This window comes from Perognathus longimembris, chromosome 22 (genome assembly GCF_023159225.1).
Source record: "Perognathus longimembris pacificus isolate PPM17 chromosome 22, ASM2315922v1, whole genome shotgun sequence".
In the NCBI taxonomy this organism is placed as follows: Eukaryota; Metazoa; Chordata; class Mammalia; order Rodentia; family Heteromyidae; genus Perognathus; species Perognathus longimembris.
The window spans coordinates 23,458,554-23,481,472 of NC_063182.1; the positions used below are offsets into that span (position 1 = coordinate 23,458,554).

The 22,919-nt window shown below is 43.8% G+C and overlaps 1 protein-coding gene and 1 long non-coding RNA gene across 2 annotated transcripts in view; one reads left to right on the forward strand and one right to left on the reverse strand.

Moving 5' to 3' along the window:
* The first annotated feature begins 1,767 nt into the window (after window positions 1-1,767).
* Window positions 1,768-15,277, forward strand: LOC125339799. The gene is made up of 3 exons (XR_007208623.1): window positions 1,768-1,926; window positions 6,454-6,634; window positions 15,078-15,277. It is a non-coding gene; the product is annotated as an uncharacterized LOC125339799 (long non-coding RNA).
* A 347-nt stretch (window positions 15,278-15,624) lies between these two features.
* Window positions 15,625-22,919, reverse strand: part of Fam172a (family with sequence similarity 172 member A) — a 365,442-nt gene continuing 358,147 nt past the window's right edge. The window contains exon 11 of the mRNA XM_048331051.1: window positions 15,625-21,543. Within this exon, the coding sequence (XP_048187008.1) occupies window positions 21,401-21,543 (143 nt within the window). The 3' untranslated portion in view covers window positions 15,625-21,400. The remainder of the gene's footprint in view (window positions 21,544-22,919) is intronic.

Here is a 22,919-nt window from a genome sequence, read left to right on the forward strand (position 1 = left end):
AGAAAACAATTAACACGGTGCAAGGTTGCACACTGGATTCCCCACCCCTTGCTTTCCCTTCTATCCAAAATTTGAGAAATCGGGTCATGTGAATAGAGTGGGTTTAGGCAGTTCGATTCTGCTGACAGGGGAACCCCTGATGGGAATGGCAGTGATAGCAGGATAATGGTGTCTATCCATCTCCTGGACTGCTAAGGCCTCTTCTAACCACGCTGAAAGCCAAGGATCAAATCCCCATGTCCAACAGACAAAACACCCCCAGTTGTAAAGAAGGAAAGGAGCAGAGGTGCCTGAGAGGCAGAAGGAGAGAAAGAGAGAGAAAGGGATGGAGGGATTTCTCCAAGAAAGACCAGGCTGGCCTCTGCAAGCCATCCCATTGTGTTGATTTAGGAAGACATTTGCTGTATATAACGTTTAAGGCTGATAATATCATCACACAGCCAGATAAATAAAGCATTGGCCCAACTGTGGGGTCAGCGATCGATCTCTGGGCTCCGAGGAAAAAGGAGAGAGATAGGGTCGTGTGCGATGCTCTCTGTCTGTGTGCTTGTCAGTCGGTATGCAGAAGCCTGAGTGTGTGTGTGAGCGTCAGGGAGTAGGAGAGCGAGAACCAAGTCTTCGGGCTGGCCAAGAGGCTCATTAGCATTCCTAACCCATGGACCTGCGCTGACAACTAACAGAGATATCCCGCTCACCACCAGGCCGCCTCTCCTTTTGTCTTCATATCTAGTGGAGAAAAAGAAGCTGGAGCCTGAACTTCCATGAGATTGTTGGGGATTCAGTTTAGATAGACAGATACTAGATAGATAGATAAATAGATAGATAGATAGATAGATAGATAGATAGATAGATAGATAGATAGATAGATAGAGTAAAAGCCTAACATAATTTTGCCTGGTTTTCGATTTGCTTTTAACAACTTCCCTTCTAAAGAGGAAACTTTCTTCTCTTTTTCTTTCTTTCTTTTTTTTGTTTTACTTTTCTCCAAGTGTATTGTGTTTCTTGAAACTCTGAGCTTAAATGAAAAGGGAAATCCTCTGAGAATATTTTGCCTTTTTCTTGTTGACAGGGACAGAGGTGGATGTTTATGTTTGGCTCACATACAAATGTAAAGCTGTACTTCAAATTATTTTCAAGAATATAGAAACCAGGGGCTGCTTGTTTTTTTATGTTTGTTTCTTTTCTTCCATTTGATTTGGTTTTGTTAGGAGACAAAATTCACTTTATTTTGTAAAATAAATGTTTTGCTTACTACTTTATCATCCCTCATTGTCTTAAAATACATCTTTCAATTCCACACAGAAGCTAGTTTCATATGAACTATCAGGAAAGAGTAATTTTAGGTGTCCCCACACTTCTAAGGAACATTTCAAAATTATATTCATCCATGAAGTTTTAAACACCCTATTGTTTTTCTTTGGGGGGTGTTTTTTCCACCATACCTCATAGGGATAACTATGTGTCCACTGTGCTCCCTTGATCCTATTCCTGGAACTCCCTAAAACTAGGCAGATAGTTTTACATCAGAGTGTACAAATTATCCCCTGTTGACAGATGTTTGTCACTTAGTAACTTCTTTCCATGTTTTCTTCGCCTCCCCTAAGCCTTCTTTCCAGCTTGCTTTGTTGTTTTAAAATATGCATGTCTCTCACTGGAATGCCAGTCACGAGTGCAAACTTTGTGTCCAACCTCCCACATGAAATGATCCTTTTAGAGGGAACTCGATATGTCTCAATCTGCACTTCCCTCTCAGCCCTCTGGGTAGGGGCCACTCACTCACTGGTCCTGGCTCCAAAATAACTCAGCAGAAACGAGTTTCCAACCCCAAAGCCCCCCAAATGTCTCCCAGGGAAGAGATATAGCTCCTATAATTAAAGGAGGCAACGGCCAGAGGGGGAATGCAGTCGGCAGCCAAAAAATAAAAAAGTAAGAGTTTTATTTATTTGCTGATTGGACTTGGGTTGTCTAAAGCAGCAGGTTTAGCCACGCTGGAAGTGCTGGACGTTTCTGCTTCACGCAGGTGGGGAGGAGGTTGGAAAGAAGGGGAGGGGGGTGACAGCTAGGAGGATGGGTGAGAGAGACCAGAGCAACTTCGGGAGAGAGAAAGGAATCTGTGAGGGACAATGTGGAGTAATTTCCTCGCACTGGATTTGAGTAAAAGCTTGTAGCAGAGAAATACTGGGGGGGGGGGGGGAAGAGCTCAGTGTGAAGATGAGAGGGTAATTATAGTAAACGCTTAAATGTGGGGTATCATCAGGAAAAGAAGACTCAAACTGTTTTCTCCCGAAAAGTAATGTGACAGCAGGAAAATTATTAGCTGTACTGTGTGTGGCAATTCCGTGCGGAGGGGGGGGCGGGGAATTATGGAGGGAGGATCTTGGGAAAGGAAGAAGCCAGAGCCCCCCACCTGGCTTGGCAAAAGTTGTCTAGAAGGTGCGGTTGTGAATCTTCTCTAGCAGACTTCATCTTTTCACCTTATTTTAATTCGTTTCGTCCAGAAGAGCTGGTTCTGGCATCAGAGCCACTCCTAGGGTGGTTCAACTCTCCTAGGATGGAGGACTCCCCCAACCTCTTAGAATACCCCCCCCCAAGAAAAAGGGGGTGGTGCTGATGAATTATAAGCTTTAGAACAGAAGTGCACAGACTGGGGAGATCATTTCTATTAAAAAAAAAAAGGCAAAACTTTAGCACTGATGAAAAACAGATGAATTTTCCTCCCTCCCTCCCTCTGAAAGAGTTACTCTCTTTTACTGATGTGCAGTGACGTCAGCAATGTCTGTCCTATCCCCTTAGAGAGAAGGGAGAGAGGGAGGAGGCAGGGAAGGAGGGAGCTGGGAGAAAACGCTAGGGAAAAAGAGAACGAGGAGCTGAGAGAAGAGGGGACTGGGTGGCTTGGCTGGGGTGGGGGAGATGGAGAATGGGCTTCCTACACGTTTGGGGGCCAGAATTCCACCAAGAGCAGGCCAAACAAAGGTTTAGAAGCCGATGATTGATAGGACACCTTTCCTTACTCTCACCGATCTACATATTCTAACATATGGAAAGCTTACAGGCCCTGTGCACTTATAGAAGCCGATAATGCATTAGCTCTCAGCAATATTTACAGCACCACTTTTAATACACACCAGATGGTTCGCGACTGTGCCGCCTCAGCCAGCTCACTCCGCGATTTTACTCCGCGGCACTTTGTTGCAATTACGCTCCATGCTGAGACCAATTTTATTGGTGACCTATTTTTCATATTTGCAGCATTTTATGTTTAAAACCTCCTCTCTGCTTCCCCCCCCCCTTTTTTTTGTAAAGGGCAGCGCTCAGGAAGGGAGCGCTTAGCAGACAGCAGCGCGGTGGGGCTGTGGAGGTAGATATTAATATTTATCATGATGTTACATACCTCGGATTTAAGTGAGTAAACCCGATAGACATAAGTACTCTGGTCATTATGTTTGTTCACTCACCCCCTGTTTGTCAGACCCCCACGGACTGTCTGCAGGGTGCGCTGGCCTCAGAGTCAATACAGAGGACCATAAATATTGTATTCCATTAATTATCACGCCACTGGCTTATCCTGGGCGTTCTCGAGCTGCCCAGGGCAAGTGAGGACGCTTCCCGGGCGGCTCGCTAGGCTGGGAACCCCGCTGAAATTGCCCAGGCGCCTGAGAATTCCTGGAGCCGGGGCGCCGGGCTGAGGCCGGGCCGGGCCTGGGAGCGGCGGCCCGCGAGGAGCGCGGCGGGAGCAGGCCCGGCGCAGCCGGAGCGCGCAGTACCTGTTATCTGGCCACGCAGAAGGCCACTGGGAGAATCCCATTTGGCACGCCAGGAAAGGCTTTCAACTTTATCTCCCGCCATGTAAACATCCCTGAGTGCCCGGCTGAGGGACTTTGTTTTGTACTGAACAATATAAATATCCTATTTTCTACCACGCAGGTGTGCTCTTCTTACCCAAACTCTTTCTCCTCCTGCGGTTTATAGTAACTCTTTATACTCCCCTCCCCTGGTTTAAAAAAAAAAAAAAACAACCCACAGATGTTTACTTTATTGATATAACCTATACCATAGTTAGGCTGAGAATAATATGCCTCAACTAACAATCATTTAGCAAATAATAGAGGCGTTCTGGATGCTTTCCAACCTTACACATGTACTTGGTCATAAAATGACACGTGAAAAAATTAACATCTGCTTTCCTAAAATCAAGTGTGCCAAGTAGCTTTTTATGAATGCTTTCCTCATTTTAAAAAGAAATATGGAGAGATAAACTGGCACCCAGATGTATAGCATATTTATAAGGGTTTTAGGATTTAGAGGTAGCTAGCTATTCATTGCACACGCCATTGAAAAACTGACGTTTTAAAAGCTACTTAACCCTGCACATCTTCCTGATGTGTCCTGAAGAGTCTTCCAAATTTTACCAGTTAAAGCGGAATGTACTGTCCTTTAATTGTGTCTCAAGGCAGACCTAAGTGCAAATGGAGGCGCTGCCACCTCAGCTCCACGGAAATTCCAACTGGCCTTTTATTTACCTAATTTCTCAGCAAGGTTCCCAGGCCCTTAAGAAAGCAGAGCTGGAAAGTTGAGTTGGGCTCTTTTTTTGTTGTTGTTTAATTCCACTATTAGGAAATGAGGCCTACCTTTGAATTATTTCATTAGGATCTGGCCTTTTGGGGGAAGGGGTGGGAACCATAATCATTAGTGGCTTTTTATTATTTCTACAATAAATGGCTAGATTCTTTGTTGAATAAGCTGCTTGAATGTTTTGCAGATGTTCTACTTAGACCAGATCTGACCCCTATTTCCTCCCACATGAGTCGCTTAAACTCTCTCACCAGTCCACCTACTGGAGAGCATCCTCTCCACTCTAGCAAGTTTGTAAGTAGACGATGCAGCCTTTTGAAATTTCCACCCAGCTGCACACTCGCGCGCGCACACACGCGCACACACTCCCACCCACGGAGTCTGCGAGCGTGGCAGAGGGGAGCCGGAGAAGGGGGAGAGCAGTGGTGAGGTGGAGTGGAAAGGGGGAGGCGAGTCAGCGCAGTGGTCAGGGCCGGCGCGGAGGCACGCCCTCCCCGGCCCCCTCGCCCCCTTTGTGCGCCTGGTTTGAGCCACTGGAGGTGGCCCAAGTCCCTTCCCTCTCCAGGGCTGGGAATCCGGGTCTGCCAAGTGCTGGGGGCGTCCGCCCAAGGTGTTTTGGGGGGGGGGGGCATCCCGGGAGCCGGGGCCAAGCCCAGGCACAGCCCGATGGTCGTGTGGGCCCGTCCCGCCGGCTGCTCGCCCCGGCTGCTCTGGCCGCGCGTGGGGACCCGGGGGCTTAACAAAGGGCTGTGCGGGGGCGCGGGGCGCGGCCACGTGACCGGCCTGAGCGGCGCGCCGGGCCCGCGGCGGGGAGGGGCGGCCCGCCGGGGAGGTGGGTGGCTTCTTGACATAAAAACAACTGGCGGGCCCGGGCGGCGGCGCGGCGCGGGACGGGGAGCTCGGCGCTGGCTCGGCGGTGGAGAACGCGCGCCGCTCAGCCCTCCCGCTCCCGCTCCACAAGCACTGCGAAGAAAGTGTGCGCGCGGGGAGGGCCGCGGGGAGGGCCGCGGGGAGGGAGGGCCGCGGGGAGGGAGGGCCGCGGGGAGGGAGGGCCGGGCCGCCGGGGCGCGGGCCGGCTGCGGGTGGGTGGGTGCGGAGGAGGCTGCAGAAACAGCTTCTTCTTGAGTGACAGGACCCCTTTGCAGAGGGCAGCGGGGGGGGGGGGGCCCTGTGAACAGGAGACGTGGCCCTGTGGCCGCATGGCCCACCCGTTCACACCGCTCCCTTCGTCTTCTTTTCAAATGTCTTTTTTTTCTTTTTGGGTAGATTGGAAGTGCGTGCGCAAAGTGTCTCGGTGTGTTGTTAGAAGAAAGAGGGATCCATGAAGTTAACGCAAACCTCTCAGGGCCTGGAGAACTGCGGGGACGCGGAGTGCTAGCCTGGCTGAGCGGGGGCGAGGCCGCCTTCACCCCGGCTCTGGAAAGACGGGGTGTGTGTGTAGAGACGAGAACACACGAGCATTTCCCCTCCATGCCGGCTCACAAACCCCGTGCCCGGCCCTCCCGGCGCGGCCCCAGGGCGCCCAGCTCCTGGCTCGAAGGCTCTGAACTGACGCTCGATGCCCCTCGGGGCGATCAGGGTGGGAGAGGAAAGCGGGTCTCCCGAGAAGGCTGTGCAAAGCTGCTTTCCTATCACTGAACCTTAGAAATGCGTATCTCATCTCCATTCTCAACCCTAGCCTCCTCAGCCGCGTGTGTGTGTGTGTGTGTGTGTGTGTGTGTGTGTGTGTGTGTGTCTCGGGCCTTCTAGAGGAGGAAACCCTTTTTGAGAAGCATTCCAGAGCGCTCTGGCTTGTTGTTATTATCATGATTATGATGGTTATTATATCGTCCCCTCCTTTTCCGCACTTGATTTGATGAGAGAACTTTTTTTTTCATAAAGAGTTTGAAATTCAGGACACAAAGACAGTATATCAATGAAAAGAAGAAAGTGGCCCTTTTAATGGGAACCAAAGAAACCCCAAATATAGATGAAGCGTACCGTGAGAGCTGCTTCAAAGTCCATCTTAATTCCCCCGGGTAAGCCCTCACCAGCACGTGGTAGTTGGGAGCTGTGCTCTGAGGTAGGGTGGCCTTGGGTGGGGAGTTGCGCTCAGGGAACGTCCTGCCTGTCACCCCGGCTCCATTCCACCTGACAACTTGGGGACATTTCACAGCCCAGGTCTGGCCACTGCCCCTTCTAACTACCTGCCCATTGAAGTCATTGTTTTCCTTCTTTGGTTACTTTACTCACTAGAGGAGCCTACTCCTCCGCCCCACCTCACCCCAACCCCAGCAGGTAGACCACTCTGGGTCACAGTGGAAGGCTTTGACTATTATTTTGTGATCAACTCTGGTTAATTTTCTATTTATTTTTGGACCTCAGTCTTGTTGGACCACAAAAGTCCCCACAAGTAACACAGCGATAAATCTGAACAAAAATAAGACAGATTTCCTCATCGATGTGTAATAAAGTTAAAGGACATTGTTTTGTCAGACAAGCGCTAAGTAGAAAATAAATCTCAGAGTCTAGGGAAACAAAACGGAGCACTGCTGGCATGTGTGTAAATTTACTTTTAAAAGCAATAAATCAATGTTAAATTAAACAGCTGGGTACCCTGTCTAGGAGAAGATTCCATGTTTAAGAAGACCTTGATGGGAGAAATGTGCTATTTAACCACACACACACACACACACACACACACACACACACACACACAGAGTTAAATTTTTATTATGATTCAGAGGCAAGATTGGTCTGAGAAGTTTTCTTGTGAACTTCAGACAAGAAGAAAGGAAGGAGGGGAATCGCAAATTGTTTCTACTGTCCATCCTCATATTCTTACGTTTTCAGGCAAAGGAGGATAAGGAGGTGTAGAACTGTTTTAGAGGCTTTCTATGCAGTCATTTAAGCTTTGAAGTAAACTCTTCTCTCTCACACTCTCTTTTTATAGCTTAGGTGGGTGAGCTACTTTAAAATGTTTACAGTGTTTTGTTTTCCGGTAAGTACTACAAACCTGTGTAGATATTTTAATGAGTACATTGAGCATTCTCTTACCTGATACTTTATTCCTGATGTGATTGTTTTTCACAGCGAATAACATAGTAGAAAAATAAAATGATTTATTTCATGCCTGTTATCATTGTTTTCTGAAGCAAATCTGAGGTTTGATTAGCATTCAAAGCTCAACTGGGAATATTTTAGTTTGGGTTATTTTAATATTTAGCTTTATTTTAATTAAAAAATAAGACTCTTGTTCCCTGAGAAAACTTGTGGGAGGTAGAGAGTAGAAGAGGGAGGAGAACAATAGGCAATCCAAGCTCTTGTTCTATATTCTAAAAACACTATGAATCCATGGGCTTTTTTACTCAGGCGATATCTGATAGCAGGAAATTAGGACTGGTTTAAGGCTATTATATACGTACATACATATACATATAATTTTTGCTTTAAAAAGAAAGTCCAGAAAGATTCAACAGTTTCTTAGAAAAATAGACATGTTATTGAGCCTTTTGAGTTCAGATCAACTGATTTAAAAGACAAATATGATGGTCTAACCCAAATAGAAAGCGGCAAATTAGTCTTTACTTTCTTCATATAAAAGCCCAGAAGCTTTGTTATATTGTTAGTCCAGTTCTAAATGATATTCATATAATTAAGTAACCGTATTCACACTTGAAAAATGGGGGGAAAGTGTTCCTCCTGTCAAACTACCAATTAATATGAGCATTGTACAGCATCCTGGTTGCTTTTGACTTTCCTCAGGCACAGAAAACATCAAAGATCCAGGTGTCTAAAGGAGAATAAAATTTATAATACTTATGTTTAGAAAGCAGTATTCAGTTTCCATGACCATTCATGGCTTAAGCAAATCTGTGTCTCTTGTCACTCAGAGATAACTAGGGCTGCCTGTCAGGAGGCGTCTGGGCAGCCTTCTAAACTCAAAATGACTTCTCTAACCCTGCTAGCTTTTCCCAGCAACGATCTATCCTCCATGCTGAAGCCCTGGCAGTCAGTTCAGCCCAAGGTGAGCCTTTCCAGCAACTGCTCCGAGTCTCTATTTGGATAAGTAGGGGAAGAAATTGTTACACAGTGGTCTGATGTGGGGGGGGGGGGGTGGAGTGAGAAGGGACGGAGAAGCTGCCTGTTCTAATTAAAGACAATGAGCCATCCTAGAAGGAGCTGTCCTTTAGCCTTAGCTGGCGGCAGAAACAGTCTCTCTCACCTCAGCAGTTAAGTTTATGTGAGCGGGCCAGCAGGGTGATGCGCAGAAACTTGCCAGTAAAGATGGGCTCAGGTGAGAATGGGCTGGTGGCTAAATCTCAGCAAGTGCGTCTTCGAGTTCCCTCGTGCTTCCCCATCCTCAGGTCTTCTATTGCTCTGTTCCGGACTCTGACTCACTTTGATTCTAACTTTGCTTGCTAGATGGCGCTCGGTGTCTCAGGACCTTCTCTTTCAGAATTAGAGTGGCTTTTTACCACTGTTCTTCTGAACTACTTGTGGGCATTTGATTAGCACAGTAGCACTTTGCTGGAAATGTTATTGTCCTTTTTTTTTTTTTTTGTCAGCCTTATTCTGGTTTTGATTAAGATGGCAGCCAGGTGAGGGTTCCCCACCTCTGTGCATATAACAATAAAATGTACGGAAACCCAGCCTTGGATTTTTACATTTATACATTAGTTCTGATGCATTGTTAAAAAGCACCTCAACTTTTCCTCCAGTAATCTGATTGAGATTTTCAGGAAGGAAATACATCAGTAGATCCAGGTGGTTCTTTACAATTCTTGAGTCCAGCATGCTATTCACCCCTGCTCCTAGTTCACATCTCAGGATGAACTAAGTTGGTCTTAGGAAACAGTACTTTTATCCGTAATTATATCATTAATTGATTTTAAATGTGTCAGAATTTATTTAAAGCCCCAACACTATAAATTCATGTTTACAAAGAGATGTTGTACTCTTACTAATAAAAGTGACTAAAGAGCATGTTTCACATGAAGGATGAAGTCTTGGATTCTAATGTATATTCATTTTAACCAGTAAGTGATTCTTTTCAGATATTCAAAACATTTTGGGGGGTCTTCCTAAAGCTCAAAGAGGAAACAATCAAAGTTCTAAGTTTCTGATGTACAAAAGTGAGATGAGCTCAAAGGGCAGGGTGTTACTGAGTGAAGATGCGGGTTTCAGAGCCCCTGCTGATCGCACAGCACTGTGTGTCCTTTCCAGAAAGAGGCACAGGGAAGGGAGGCAATAGGTGCAAAGGAAATAATCGTATCACTTTATAGATATTTGACCAGCAGTTTAACAAAGGAGAGTTAGACTTGTTAGTTGATTTCTGGATTTTCAGAACTGGTTTGCATAGCAGTGTTCTACCTTTGAGAAAATTAATAACACCTAGTACTGGGTAGTTTGGAAGCCTTTGTCAAAGTTTGGCTGCTTTGGTGAAGAGCCCTATAAAGTCTCTCTCTAGGTGTTAGGCTGAAACTAGCAGGCGCTGAAAACCTAAGGAGGGAAATTTACAACTTGATCAGCCCCAGCCACACACCAAAAAACCTGCTACTGGTGCAAACATATGTTCCAGATTAAGTTAAGCAAATGGTTCTCTTTTCTCTTTCAGGGTTTAAAGTTTATCATGAACATTCAAATTTGAAAGCATTGGACTTCTAGTGGATCATCAGATCCTCAGATGTTTACAGATCCTTCCCAGTTATTTGCTCAAGAGATTTCACATATTTATTACCTTCCTAAGAGCCCAGTTTAGACTCTCCTGCAAAAATGAGTTCAGTTATGTGTTATCCCCCACCCCTCCACCCCAAACACATACAGTTTTAAAAGTTGACTCAATTTAAAACTGGATGTACCTTTGCTTCTGAAGTTAACAACTATATAAAGTAAAACTGAGTTATTCTAATGCCTTCTTGCTTTTTGCCATATTATCTATTGCTTTAAAAAAAGATATTAAACTGAAGCTTTTACTTGAATGTTCCTTTAAAGTTTTACACACTAGAGAAGTTGATGAATTTTTTCCCACAGCATGGACAAATAAAGGCAGGTCACTACAGCCTTTAATTATGTCAGGAGCAATTGAAATCATCGTGATTTTAAAAAATGGGGGTAACTGTCTCTTGCGACCTCTCTGTGGCTATCCAACCCTTTCTGAACTCAGGCTAGCCTGGCTACTAAGATGTTTGGTGAAGAAGTTTAGCATTAACTCCCACCTTCCAAAAAGATACCTGGGGGGGGGGGTCTTCCTATGAAATTTCGGGAACCTGACGTAATTTCTTTACCTCTTACATTGGAATCATTGTCCTGCAAGTTCTAACCAATAAAATTCCATCTTTCCCCCAAGAGATCTTTGCAACTGTTCAGAGATTACTAATTTCAAGAAACCAATTAAACAAGATTATTCTTTTGTAGTGTATGAAATATACACTTAAAAATAGGCAATTGTATATTTGATATTGACAAATGGCCCAAAGACTAGGAAACTTATTTAAAAGACTTTGAAAAAGAAAATATCTAGGGTGGCAGCAATGTAATAGAAGAGTAGAGTTGGAATTAAAAGAAGAACTTGGATAATAAGAAATGGCTGTCTATGTATCAGGAAGGTTTAAAACAGGTAGTTAAGAAACGTCCTTCAAGAAACTTAAGAAGCTTAAATTCAGTAGCCTATTTTGATTGATTTAGCAAATCAAGCTCATACTTTTTATTTTCACATTTTCTCCTGGCAAAAGTGGTTTTGAAATAGCCCCTTAGGTCGGGAGTTCTGGGTTTATTCTTTTTAATTCAGAAAAAGCATTCGAAAACTGAATCAGGAATACACATTCTTCTAAAGGGAGGAAATTCTGGTGAATTAGCCATCTTACCTCTCCTCCACCACCCACTCATAACAGAAATCCCGCATGAAACAAAGGGCTCTGAAAATCCAGATTGCGAGCAAATTCTAGGCAGCCATAGGTTCAGAAAATGTAGCCCATTTTACCCTTTTCTATCGGTGTTCTTTCACTGAGCTCTGTTCCCTTACACGCCTGAGTTTGAGAGGCAGGAAAGTAACATTTCAGTTTTTCAAAAGTGGAGGCTCAGTTCATGGAATGAACTCCCCCAAAAGTATATTACCCCAGCATGCAAACATTCAGATTGTGGGAGTTGCATTACAGACTAGAATAGGGGAGACGAGCCACGAACACTCAACACAATGATTCAACAGGTCCCCTTTAGAGCTTGCACCCCTGGCTACCAAACTGCGCTAGCTAGAGTGAATTTTGTACAGGTTTTGTACGTAGATAGGTTGTGGTGCTAATTTAAATAGCTCCCAGCACGGCTGACCTTTTCTAGTCCGCTTTGCTTTAATATTTGCGCAAAACGACTGAGACCCAAACTATTGGGAAAAATTATCTTTAGGGAGAAAGAGCTCAGCAGTGACTTTGGAATTAAGAAAAGGGTGAACAGTATGTAAAGAGTGCTGTCTGAGAAAACAACATTTAAGACTTTCCTGAGAAAAGAAATTAAGTTGTTAACCAGTGAAAAAGTTAATGAAACACTTGTATGTTTTAAGCGAGAGGAAAGCACAGTGTTTGTGAGCTAAATTGTTGCTGAACTGAGAAACTCACTGTAATGTGGTTTTTTGTTTTTTTTGTATTGCATGTTCAGTAGGGAGTAATTTTATTTTGAAATGCATCACAGCGCGAGTTGCTATCCAGAAGCCAACTGAAATTGGTTTGTCCCGCGGGCTTCACAGACAGAACCCCCTAACTTAAGATACCTGAGTTCTCACTGCCTTGACTTATTCTTCACTCTTACTAGAAAACTTTGAAGTAGGTGGGGTTGAAACTACTTCTGTTCGGTAGAGCAGGAGGAAGCATTTGATTTGAGCGGTCTCACCTGCTTTGCACGTAGTACCCCACCCCCCGTCCGATTCATGGGAGCAGGTGACTAAAATTGGGTCCTGATGAAAGACAAGAGGGTCCGACCACGCCAAGCCCAAGCAAGTCTGAGTCCAGCAAAGCGCGGTGGGAAAGCTTTCCAAGCTAGTCTTGTTTTAGGAGTGGCTGGTGAGTTGCGAGGGAGACTGCAAGGGAAAAAAAAGACGCCAAACCAAAGTGATCTTCCTTTATTATACTTTGCTTAATGCTACAGTTTAAAGGAAAAAGAAAAAGAAAAGCAAAAAGGGAGATGGCTGTCCCCAGGGCCCCACCGGTCGCTGCCGTGTGCCCAGGGGCAGCCGCGGCGGGCACTGAGCTCCACGCATCTCCTTTGCGGGGCTGCCAAAGAAGTTGGTGTCAGGCTTTTCCGGGGCTGCCTCGCCCGTCGGGGCGGGCGGCAATGAACCGGAGTTTGGGCGCCGGGGAGCCAGTCCCCAAGTCCAGACGCCCGCGGGAGCAGAGGGCGGGTGGGGCTGGAGGTGGGTCTGGAACGCAGGTCGGTCCCGGCGACCGGCGGCGGGGCGGGAGCGTCGCTGGGGAGAGCCTCTTGAAGCCGCACTGGGTGGAGACGTGGCCTAAGTCGGGGGAAGAGGAGCGGGTGGGGGCTGGGAAGGCGCTCACCGCGACCCCCGGCGACTGCGCGCGGCGCGGCGCGGCGCGGGCCGGTGGGCTGGGCGCGCGTCGGCGGCGAGGCGAAGGGCGTGTGGGCTCCCGAAGCTCTGCTGACCCAGGGCGGGAGCGCGAGACTCTCCGCCCGCAGCCACACTCGGATCCACTGCCTTTCTGGGCTTAAGTCCTAAGTTTTAAGAAGCCAGTTTCCTGTGGTGAGGGAGTGACTGAAATGGGGAATCGCTCACGGCCGGAACTTTGGGGTTCTGGCCAAGGGGAGAGGGGAAGGGCGAAGTGGGGGTGGGGCGGGAGGGGGCTGGGCGCTGTCCATGGTGCTGGCAGGACGCGCCTTCGCCTCCTCGCCACTTCGAGTCCTCAAACCGAATTTAGGGGGAAGGGACTGCGACTCCCGAAGCCAGTGTTCAGGTTGTTGCTTTCTTTTGTTCTCTCCTTAGAAATGTGGGAAACACGTATTTAGGTGGACAGTTCAGGTAGCATTCTAGGATGGTTTTACCCTTTATTTCTCAGTCATTACTGCTTAGTCAGAAACCGGTGTTAACCCGTCATTACAGGGTAGTTTCTTCATTAAAATGGTCCATGTTTCAAAGTAATATAATCAGCAGTTGCTGATGTGTAAAGTAAAGAGGAAGGGGGAAAGATGATTTGAAACTCTCATCACATTCAAAGGCAATTAGCGATTTCAGATTTCATAGGAAAGAAAAGCAGAGCATGACTTAACCTGCTAGATGATATGCATATATTGAGAAGGAATACATATGTATATATACACACATATAATCATCTAAACAATTCTATGCTCTCTACACTTGTCAAAGACTTTATCTATTTGCCAGGAAGAATAAAAGAGCAATTTACCTATTTTAGTGTCTCTATATAAATTTGAAATTGTTAAGATGTCTAAGTTGGTAGTCACAACGACTGATTAAAAAACACGTTTGATACACTAAAGACAGGTGATCAGAAAGAAAGTAGCATACAGGCAAAAATTGTTTAAAATTAGAGCAAAGAACTAAATAGAAACATAGCCTACCTAGCAAGGAGACCCCCAGAAACACATAATATGACAAAATAGGGAGACTATTAGCTATGTGTGGTCCAAGCAGAAATGAGAAAAACAGGGAAAGGATTGATCTTAGTTGTTATAATCATAGAAATTTTACTTAGCCTCAGCCCCTTGAATCCATGTGACAATGAGGAAGGAAGAGGACACGTATTCAAACAGCTGACACAGTGATCAGCAGCAACTGACAGCATCTCATTTGATATTTGATATCAAGCACCAGATCAATATTTGTAAGATCAATGCAATTTTAATGGTTTTCTTTCAAAACTGTATGAAAGCCAAATTGTGACACTTTGTGCTAGTGTTATTTTTAGAACTGGTTATTCCAGGGTATGATGTTAAGTAATTAACTGAAGCAAAGCAAAGGCAAAAAATGAGGGGGGGGCACTAACAAAACCACCACAACAAACCATCAATATTTCTTCAGTTGATAAATCCTGATTATACAAGTACCCAGAAAAGGTGTGAATATTTATTGGAAAAAAGCCACTTATTTAGTTATGGTTTATAAAAAGAGAGGAAAAGTCTTTGAAAAAGTATTTGGAAGTACAAGAATATGATCTGGATCGAAGATACAATGGCATTAAGTGGCAGTTGAGCCAAAAGAAATGAAAAGAGAAGACCTAGGCCTTTCAGGTCTTCTCCTTATGTGTAGAATTAAGGGGGGAAAATATTTGTGCTTTCCTAGCAAAGTAGAAAAACTCTAAGCAACATGTTCACAAAGGCCAAGTGGAAGGAGAAAAAGTATATAGGTATAAATATCATCTAGTATTTTTCATGTAAGAGCTTACATTTGAAAATGTGATTAATCTATCTTAGAGGCACATAGTTCTTTAGCCTATAGTTATATTTTGACTCATTTGTTTATTCATTTAATAAAAATGCTAATCTTGGGTTTATTTCTTTTACAGATTCAATTGTGAGGAATTTCCAACCACACCTTCAGTCTAATTACATTTCTGGGGAGGGGATAGAGGCATGTAACTAGGTGCACATCCCTGTAGGAAGTGACAGTGGTGAGACGTGCGTATCCTGGGTAATGTCCATGTTTAGGACAAACAGAGGTTTAAGCTTCAGGTAATAAAAGCAAGAAAATATCTCCTTTGTAAGTCAGCATTAGTTAAAAATTTGGGGAAATTGATTTCCTCCTCCCCTGAAAGTAAGGAAATTTTAAATGCTTGACCGAAAAGACATCGTACTCCTTTTCAGATAGAAAATAAAGTACTTTAAGATGATATAATTCTTGATTTTCCCCTCAAATGTTTTTTTCTTGGTGTTATTTCTGACAAAAATAATTAACTCAATGAAGAGACTGACAGATCACCTCAGATAAAATGCATTGGATTATGTTCTTACATGACATTTATGTTCAAGTGCCATTGCAGAATCAAACCATGCCCCTAGTATTTGCCTAAAGAATCTAGATAAAGGCATTTTAATAACTTCATAAGTCACTACTGCATGTCTATGTTCTATTTTATTTCAAATTTGGCAGATTGCCTACAAACTAAAAACACCAACAGTTTAAATCAGTTTTTCTTCAATGAAATAAAGCCAACCTTACAGACAGTATATATTATGTATAAATAGGGAACTTACATATGTAAATGAATTGGAGAGATTTAAAAATATTTATTACAATGCCTTGGAAATTTTTAACATGAAAATGTATTCAGCAGAAAATAAATGTACAAGTTTTCATGAAGATCAGCAGAGACTGAACACCTACCTTGTCACAGGCATGTAGTAGACACACGTGAACTGTATGTTGCTCATGTATTTCAGGTGGAATGCATACAAATGTGTAAATGTACCCCACAGTGGGACAAATATGTGTGTAAGACATAAACACATACAGATATTTTTCTATTATATTTAAAAAATCCTGTACTCTTTTCAAGAAAGAAATGAACTTTATATTCAGCAATAATTTGGACTTTGTTTTGGCAAATCATAACTTGATCAATACCTTTTTTCTCAGAGTATGAAGAATAGTATTTGGAATTGTAAAGTTTAGTGCATCAAAAAAAATGTTGCTCTTCTTAAGCCACTTTGAATAGTGCTGGTGAGTCTAGGACCCAGATCTACATGTTAATCTCTAGTTTTGCCTTCAAACAGAATTCAGTTACAAAGAACTTGGAAAGATTTTGAATCTATTCAAGAGAGGAAAACTCTTTAATTTTCTGAGGAGTAAAAACTCCCCAAGAAACTTCATATAGCGTCTTAGATTTTGCTTAGCATACGTGATAAAACATTGATTGTTGCAGTTTGGTGACCCATGAAATTTGGGGGTTAGTTTTCTCTTCAGACCAGAGCATATAATTATGCAAATAAAGAGCTGTCACTGATCTAGTGAAATACTCACAAACACATGCACTCTGAAATTGGACAGAAAAGTGAAAATGGTTGGTGATGCGGTGGTGCCATGGTTTGTTTTCCTGCCAAGTTTCTATCCAAGTTCATTATTCAAATTGTAAACTTTAAAAAAGAGACATATCATTCTTGGGGTGTTGGTTGTCTTTTTCATTTCAGAATCTTTGTATTGGTACTGCAAGCTGGCCACAAGTACAGTTCAACATTTTACTTATGAAAATCGCCCATATTACTCAAGATAATAGTCAAGGAAGGAAAAGCTGAGTGATCTGGAGAGAGGCAGGACTTCTCTAGATTTCTTCCTAGAAGTACATTTCATGTCTGTTTAAAACAGAATTCAATTTCAACAATAAAAAGAATATAGTAAAAGGTGTCCACAAATCTCAAGGCAAAGGACTGGGGAAAAGTTGTTTGGAAGGTCTCTTGGATAAAGCCAAACTTTTTACATGGGAGGCGAAATACTGGTTACTCTATCATGTCTGCTTAATGTTCAAACTTTCAGCACAGCCTTCTCCTATCTTGCAAACTTTACCTTTGTGGTTCACTCAGTTATTGTACCTAGAAAACCTTTGTGCTAAGGATGAACAAGGGTTCTTCAATTAAATCATGAATGTTGGCCTTGAGGTCTCCCAATTCCAAAGTTACCATTGCAAAAGCTGTTGCATAATTTTCGATGTCATGGAGAGCTCCACGGATGAAATCTGAGAAGGCTCTTGTCAGACTACTGACTGCTAAAGACATCACTACATGAAAGATCAGTGGTGTGAAACTTTAAAACATCGATCCAAATGAATCAATTAAATCAACATTCATTCCTCCTAAGTGTGAGGTTTAAAACTATCATTGTTGCTTTTTTTTTTTTAACCCTACATAGATTTCAAGATAAATGCTGGAATGCTTTGATGACTACTTCTATTCTTGGCTCTCCGTTAATCGACTTTGTGCTGTTGCCCTCTTTTCAAAATCTTCCACTTGGTGTATATTCTTTATTTTAGTACAGTGCATGACAGTTGCAATGCTTTAAATCTAAAACCACCTAGCAAAGCTGATGCTTTAGGTAGGGTAGCTTTAAGCTCTGTGAAGTGTTGATTAAAAACCTTTTCCCAGACTCAAACTGATCTTTTTGGAGATTAATAGAATATTAGATAAAAGGAAGATGAACAATTCAAGAGACTCCCACTCAGTCATTCTATACAAGGAAGGAAGGAAAGTATTCAATTTTTGAAAGGGAGTACCTCCTGGAGTCTTTTATTTTATATTATTATAGTGCCTAATAAGTAATCATAAAATCACTACTACCATTATCAGCCCCTTTTTTGCCACCCATATTTTCAAAGATGAGAATGTCTCACATTTATTTAAAGACATTGCCCCCCACCCCCTCGTCATGGGGAAAGTTTTTGAGAATTTTTTCACTTGTTGTAATAGTAATCTTTCCTAAATGAATTAGGAACAGCCACCAAAAGGAACCTCTCAGTTTATAGTAAAAGCTCTGATCTTTTTTTTTTTTTTGACAGGGTGTTTGAATTGGAACTCCAGATAATCCATAAGAATGTGAAAAAAAAATCTTTTTAGCAGACATAATATAGTTAACATATCTTGCCACCCAAATCTCTCAGAGGAGTTACAGATTTTAAGAAAGAAATGCTGTGAAACAAAGTTTGTTTCAGATTGGACAAAGTATTCTGGACAGGAGTTTGGAAGCAAATTCATCTCACCAGACTTCCTTTGGAAACATACTTATTTATGGTAAGTTGAAGTTTATTTTAAAAATAATAGTTGATGGATACTTGTCTGAATTTCCTGGTCAAGGAAGTATTTCAAATACTAAGTGAAATGACTTAAAATGTTAAGTTATGAAAGATGCAAGCCAGTACTTAAGTGAAGCTAAGACAGTACAGCACTATTACCATTATGATAATAATAATACTATTAAAAATAAGAAGCTGCGAAGCTTAAAATACTGATGAACACTGTGCCATCATCCCATTTACATTTGAGCTCTAAAGTCCTCTATACAACTGGTGAATAAAGGAATTTCTGACCAGGAATAATGCACCACTGCCTGTTAGGTAAGCTGCATTTCTATTTTAAAATGGTGAACAGAAATATATAATATATAGCTAACTTTGTGCTCCATGTTTTTTGACATATAAATAGGAAAGCAATCCAGGTTGAAGCACAAGGCAGAAATCTGCTATTATAAGTGGATGGTCTCCTTTTTAAATATCCAGAAGACTTTTAAGGACTGTGTGGTTAGATACCTTTAGAAAGTCCCAAAGCAATTATCTGGCTTTTAAGTTTCAACTGCACTATTTTGAATCTTAGATTTACCAACACCTCCGTTCTCATTCAACTTGCTCTAAAAACTAAGTGTATAATTAAAATAAATTTCCCTGCATCCTAACTTTATCCCTCTACTCAACTAAAAACCTGTTCACACAAACCAAAATGGGAGAAGACTAGAGCAGAAACACTGAAACACTGGCTGCCCCAGAGCAGATGGGGTTACAATCAGTTGCTTGTTGCTATTTCAGTAAAACTGAAGCAAGCAATATAATTACATTTATACCAACAGACACATAAATCAACAGTTTAAAATCTGTCTATTCTAAGGAATTTGATCAGGTATCAGTTGGTGGTCTGGCACAGTTTACCTAGCTCCCCCCAGGATTGTTAGAGCTCAGATCCACAAGTAGAAATTACATTTACACAACTTAAGTTTGCAAATAGTTCTCTACAGATAGTTAAACAAGGCCTTTCAATCCAGCAGTTTTAATGTACTAAAGGCATTTAAACAGTGATTTCCTCTATGCAAGGTCTTAAAAGATAGAGGTGAGAAAACTGGAGAGGAGGAACAGGAGTCATTTGGTTTATATGCTGAACATATTTTCTTTGCTTAATTCAGCTGCAGAAGCTTCACAAATTTAGCATTGCACAAGTGTTGTTTCTTAGTGCTACAAAATTAGTTTCCTGTGAACAATTTCATATATTTAAAACAACACACAATTTATAACATTTGGAAAAATATATTTCATCCATATCAAGTCTCAAATTCTCTCACATTACTTCTAAAATATATCAGACAAAAGGGTCAATATCACAGACTAGTGTGCTTGATATTGTTTGGAGTTACACATTTTGAATCATCCAGAACTGGATAAAATGCCATTTTGAGTTTTCTTCCTATTTTGTTTCTGCTTAAGTAACACCAACAGATATGTACACATGACCACTGAAAACAGATCACTTTATCACCATTGAAACTATAGTACTAGTGAATATTCTTATATGCCAAATGCAGCATGGGATATTAATCCGTTCTAAAACTTGTTGAAATTGGTTCATGACATAAAAACATTCATCCATGAGATGGTTGGTTTCAGGTTGTTTCTCTGAGGAATTAGAGAATTCTAAGTCATTTTGGGTACATTTTATCATGTTCTCTAATAAGGCAGGCATATTACTTGTTGCATACACTTTTAAAAAGGATGAGAAGTATTAAATTCAGATCATTAGAAATGATCTTCTCTAGGTAATTGAATTCTTCAAGTAATTAAATATTGATTAGGCTGAATTTTAATTTAATATTTAAATTTGACAGCCAAAACGCTAACTTATTTTATCTTTTGTATTTCACAGTGTTGGCCAGATCTTAGCTGGATTAACATACTCACTGTCGAAACTATAAGGCAAAATCCTACAGGTTTTTATGTGGTTAAATGCAACCACAAAACTGAAAGACAATTGTCCATACCGTCTCTCTTTTGCTACTAAAGAAGAGAAAATGGGGAAAAATAATTTTAGCCCTTGTAACAAGCCTTTCAGAAGAAAACAAAGATTCCAGACAATGAAGCTTCATTTTCCTCAGGGCAGTAAAAATTCCCCATCTAAAACAGCCTACCTCCAGGAAAACTTAAAGTAGATCATTCTAGGAGGGATTAACCATCATCTTTTTTTTTTTTTCCTACAATAAGATATAAAAGCAAAACTCAAGTATGTCATCTACATTGCAATCCTATTCAGTACACAACACACACACAGACATATAATAAAGCCAATTCTTGTAACGAAGTTGGAAATTCCACTGAAAATGAGACCTTTTTACACCTATATGTAACAGATCTGCCGTCACATCATGTTTCAACACGAAATTAGAGGTGTGTGTGAAGTCTCCCATTCAGGTGGCAGGGTATTTCAGCCTCAATGCGGACTCAATACTTCATAGCGTTTTACGCCAAGTTTGTCTTGTGGTCCCGAACTGAAAATCGATGGTTGGGGCGAGAACAACTCGCCCTCTCCACAGCCCAAGCGCGCCGCAGCCTTCCTGTTCTGCATGGAAATTTGGCATTTCGTGGGGAGGGGCGGAGGGGGAGGAGAGCGAGGAAGACGCGCTCAGCCTCGGAGTAAAACCTAGTTAAAATGTTCGTGTGAGTGTAGGAGCAAAGCCCGCGGCGTTCCCGCGAGGGGAGCGCGGGGCGGGTGGAGGGGGCGCGAGGCGGCGGGCGGAAGGACCGCGCGGACACCGCGCAGCCCCCGCGCGGCCCGCGGCGCGGCGAGGCTCGGCCGGGGCAATTAGAGGCGCGCGGGCCGCGCGGGGCACGGCGCTGTCAGCCTTAATCTGCGCGCTGACGGGCGGCGCGAAGCCCGAGCTCAGCCCGCAGGAAGCACGACCAGAGAACCCATATTGCTTTGACAGTTGCACTCATCTAGAAATAATGCAAAACGCTATTTAGATGTATATAGCACGACCCCGTGCTCGGGGAAGGAAACAATCTAATGAGGGGCCGGGAGGCGACGCGCCGGTGCGCTCCCGCGAGGCTCCGGCCGCGCCCCGCCCGCCCGCTCGCCCGCCCGCCCCTCACAGCTCCTCGTGCTTTATTCGGTGGGAGCGTCGCGTCAGGGCCGGCTTCTGGGAGCTGCTCCGGGCCTCCGCGGCTTCCGTGAAGAATTTGAAAATGGACGGGAAGCTCTTCCAGGAAGTGAGCTCGTGCCGATCGGTGCCTGCAGGAAAGCAGAGAGCGGGTTAGCGGGCGGCCTCGCTGGGCGCGGCGGGCGCCGCCGTCCGGGGCCCTCGGGGGCCCTGGCCGAGCTCTGGCCTCCCGTCCCCGCCCCGCGCCCCAGCGCCCCGCCCCCGACCACACCTGTACCTGGGCGCTCCGCCCGCGGTGCCCGCCCCGGGCCTCCGCGGAGGCGCGCCGCCGCCACACGGCTGGGCCGCGTCGACCCTACAGGCCTCGCGCCGCGGCCGGCGTGACTCCCCTGAACGCCCGGGACTCGGGGAGCCGGCCCGGACTCGCCCGCGGGTCGCGGGAGGCGCGGCCCGGAGCCCCGGGGCCTCAGTCCCTCCGGGCCAATGGAGGAACGCGGCGGAAGGGCCACACCCCTTGTCGCCTAGCAACCACCCACTTCCCCAGCCCCGCGCGCGCCGGGATTGGTTTGCCCAGCATGCGGCGCGGCGTCACGCCCGCCCCACTGCACTCCGGCGTCTGGGCTTCCTGAGGAGATAAAATTAGTGTTTTTTTTTTTTTCCTTCCCACCCCTGGTCTCTTCCAGAGGCTCTCATGTTAGATCTGATAGCCTCAGCGAGGCCACGGGGACCAAATCATAGGAGATGCTTAATGTGGGACCAGACTCAAGAGACTAGGCCCCGAAAGTGTCCTAGTGGGGGACAGTTAAAAAAAATTCAAGGGGTCAGAGTCACAAAGTGTTTCAAAGCAATAACTGCTAAGAGACTATTTAGATCTCCTTAGAAAATGCAATGTGTCGATTTGTAGGATTCTTTTACTACAGCATCTTTCTGTGGGTTGGATTTAATATTAGTGCATACTCTTTTTCAAATCAAACCTACCTTCAATTTGACACCGTCAACAACTAACACTGATGGGTGGACATGAAGACACAGGTTAATATGCTTTGGATTACTGGGATGGCTTAGCATTTAACCAATAGCTTCACAATTGAACAGTGTTTCACAAAATGCAAAAATAAAAATAATTACAAATTCTCTCCCATAGAAATAATGACTGAGTAGCTTTAAAACAGTCAAAATCTTTTCCTAGATTACTCAATTATGCAGATACTGCTTGGAGCTCTGAATTCAGGGCCTCTGTCTGATACTTTAACATTGTTAATGATAATTCTTTAGTCTGTAATAGTAGGTCATTGCTATGGTTACTCTACAATGGTGCAACACTTTGCTTTCCCCTTCAGCTATTCGCTGAGACCTGGTAACCACATTTGTTGCCTAGCAACAGTTTTGTGACAGTATCACAATCTGGGAGTTACAACAATAAGGATGCTATGGCTGCAGTCTGTTGGCCAGAGAGCAGAAAGCTACAGTGTGTGCATGTGACTTAGCTGTGGGAGCTGTGGGGTTC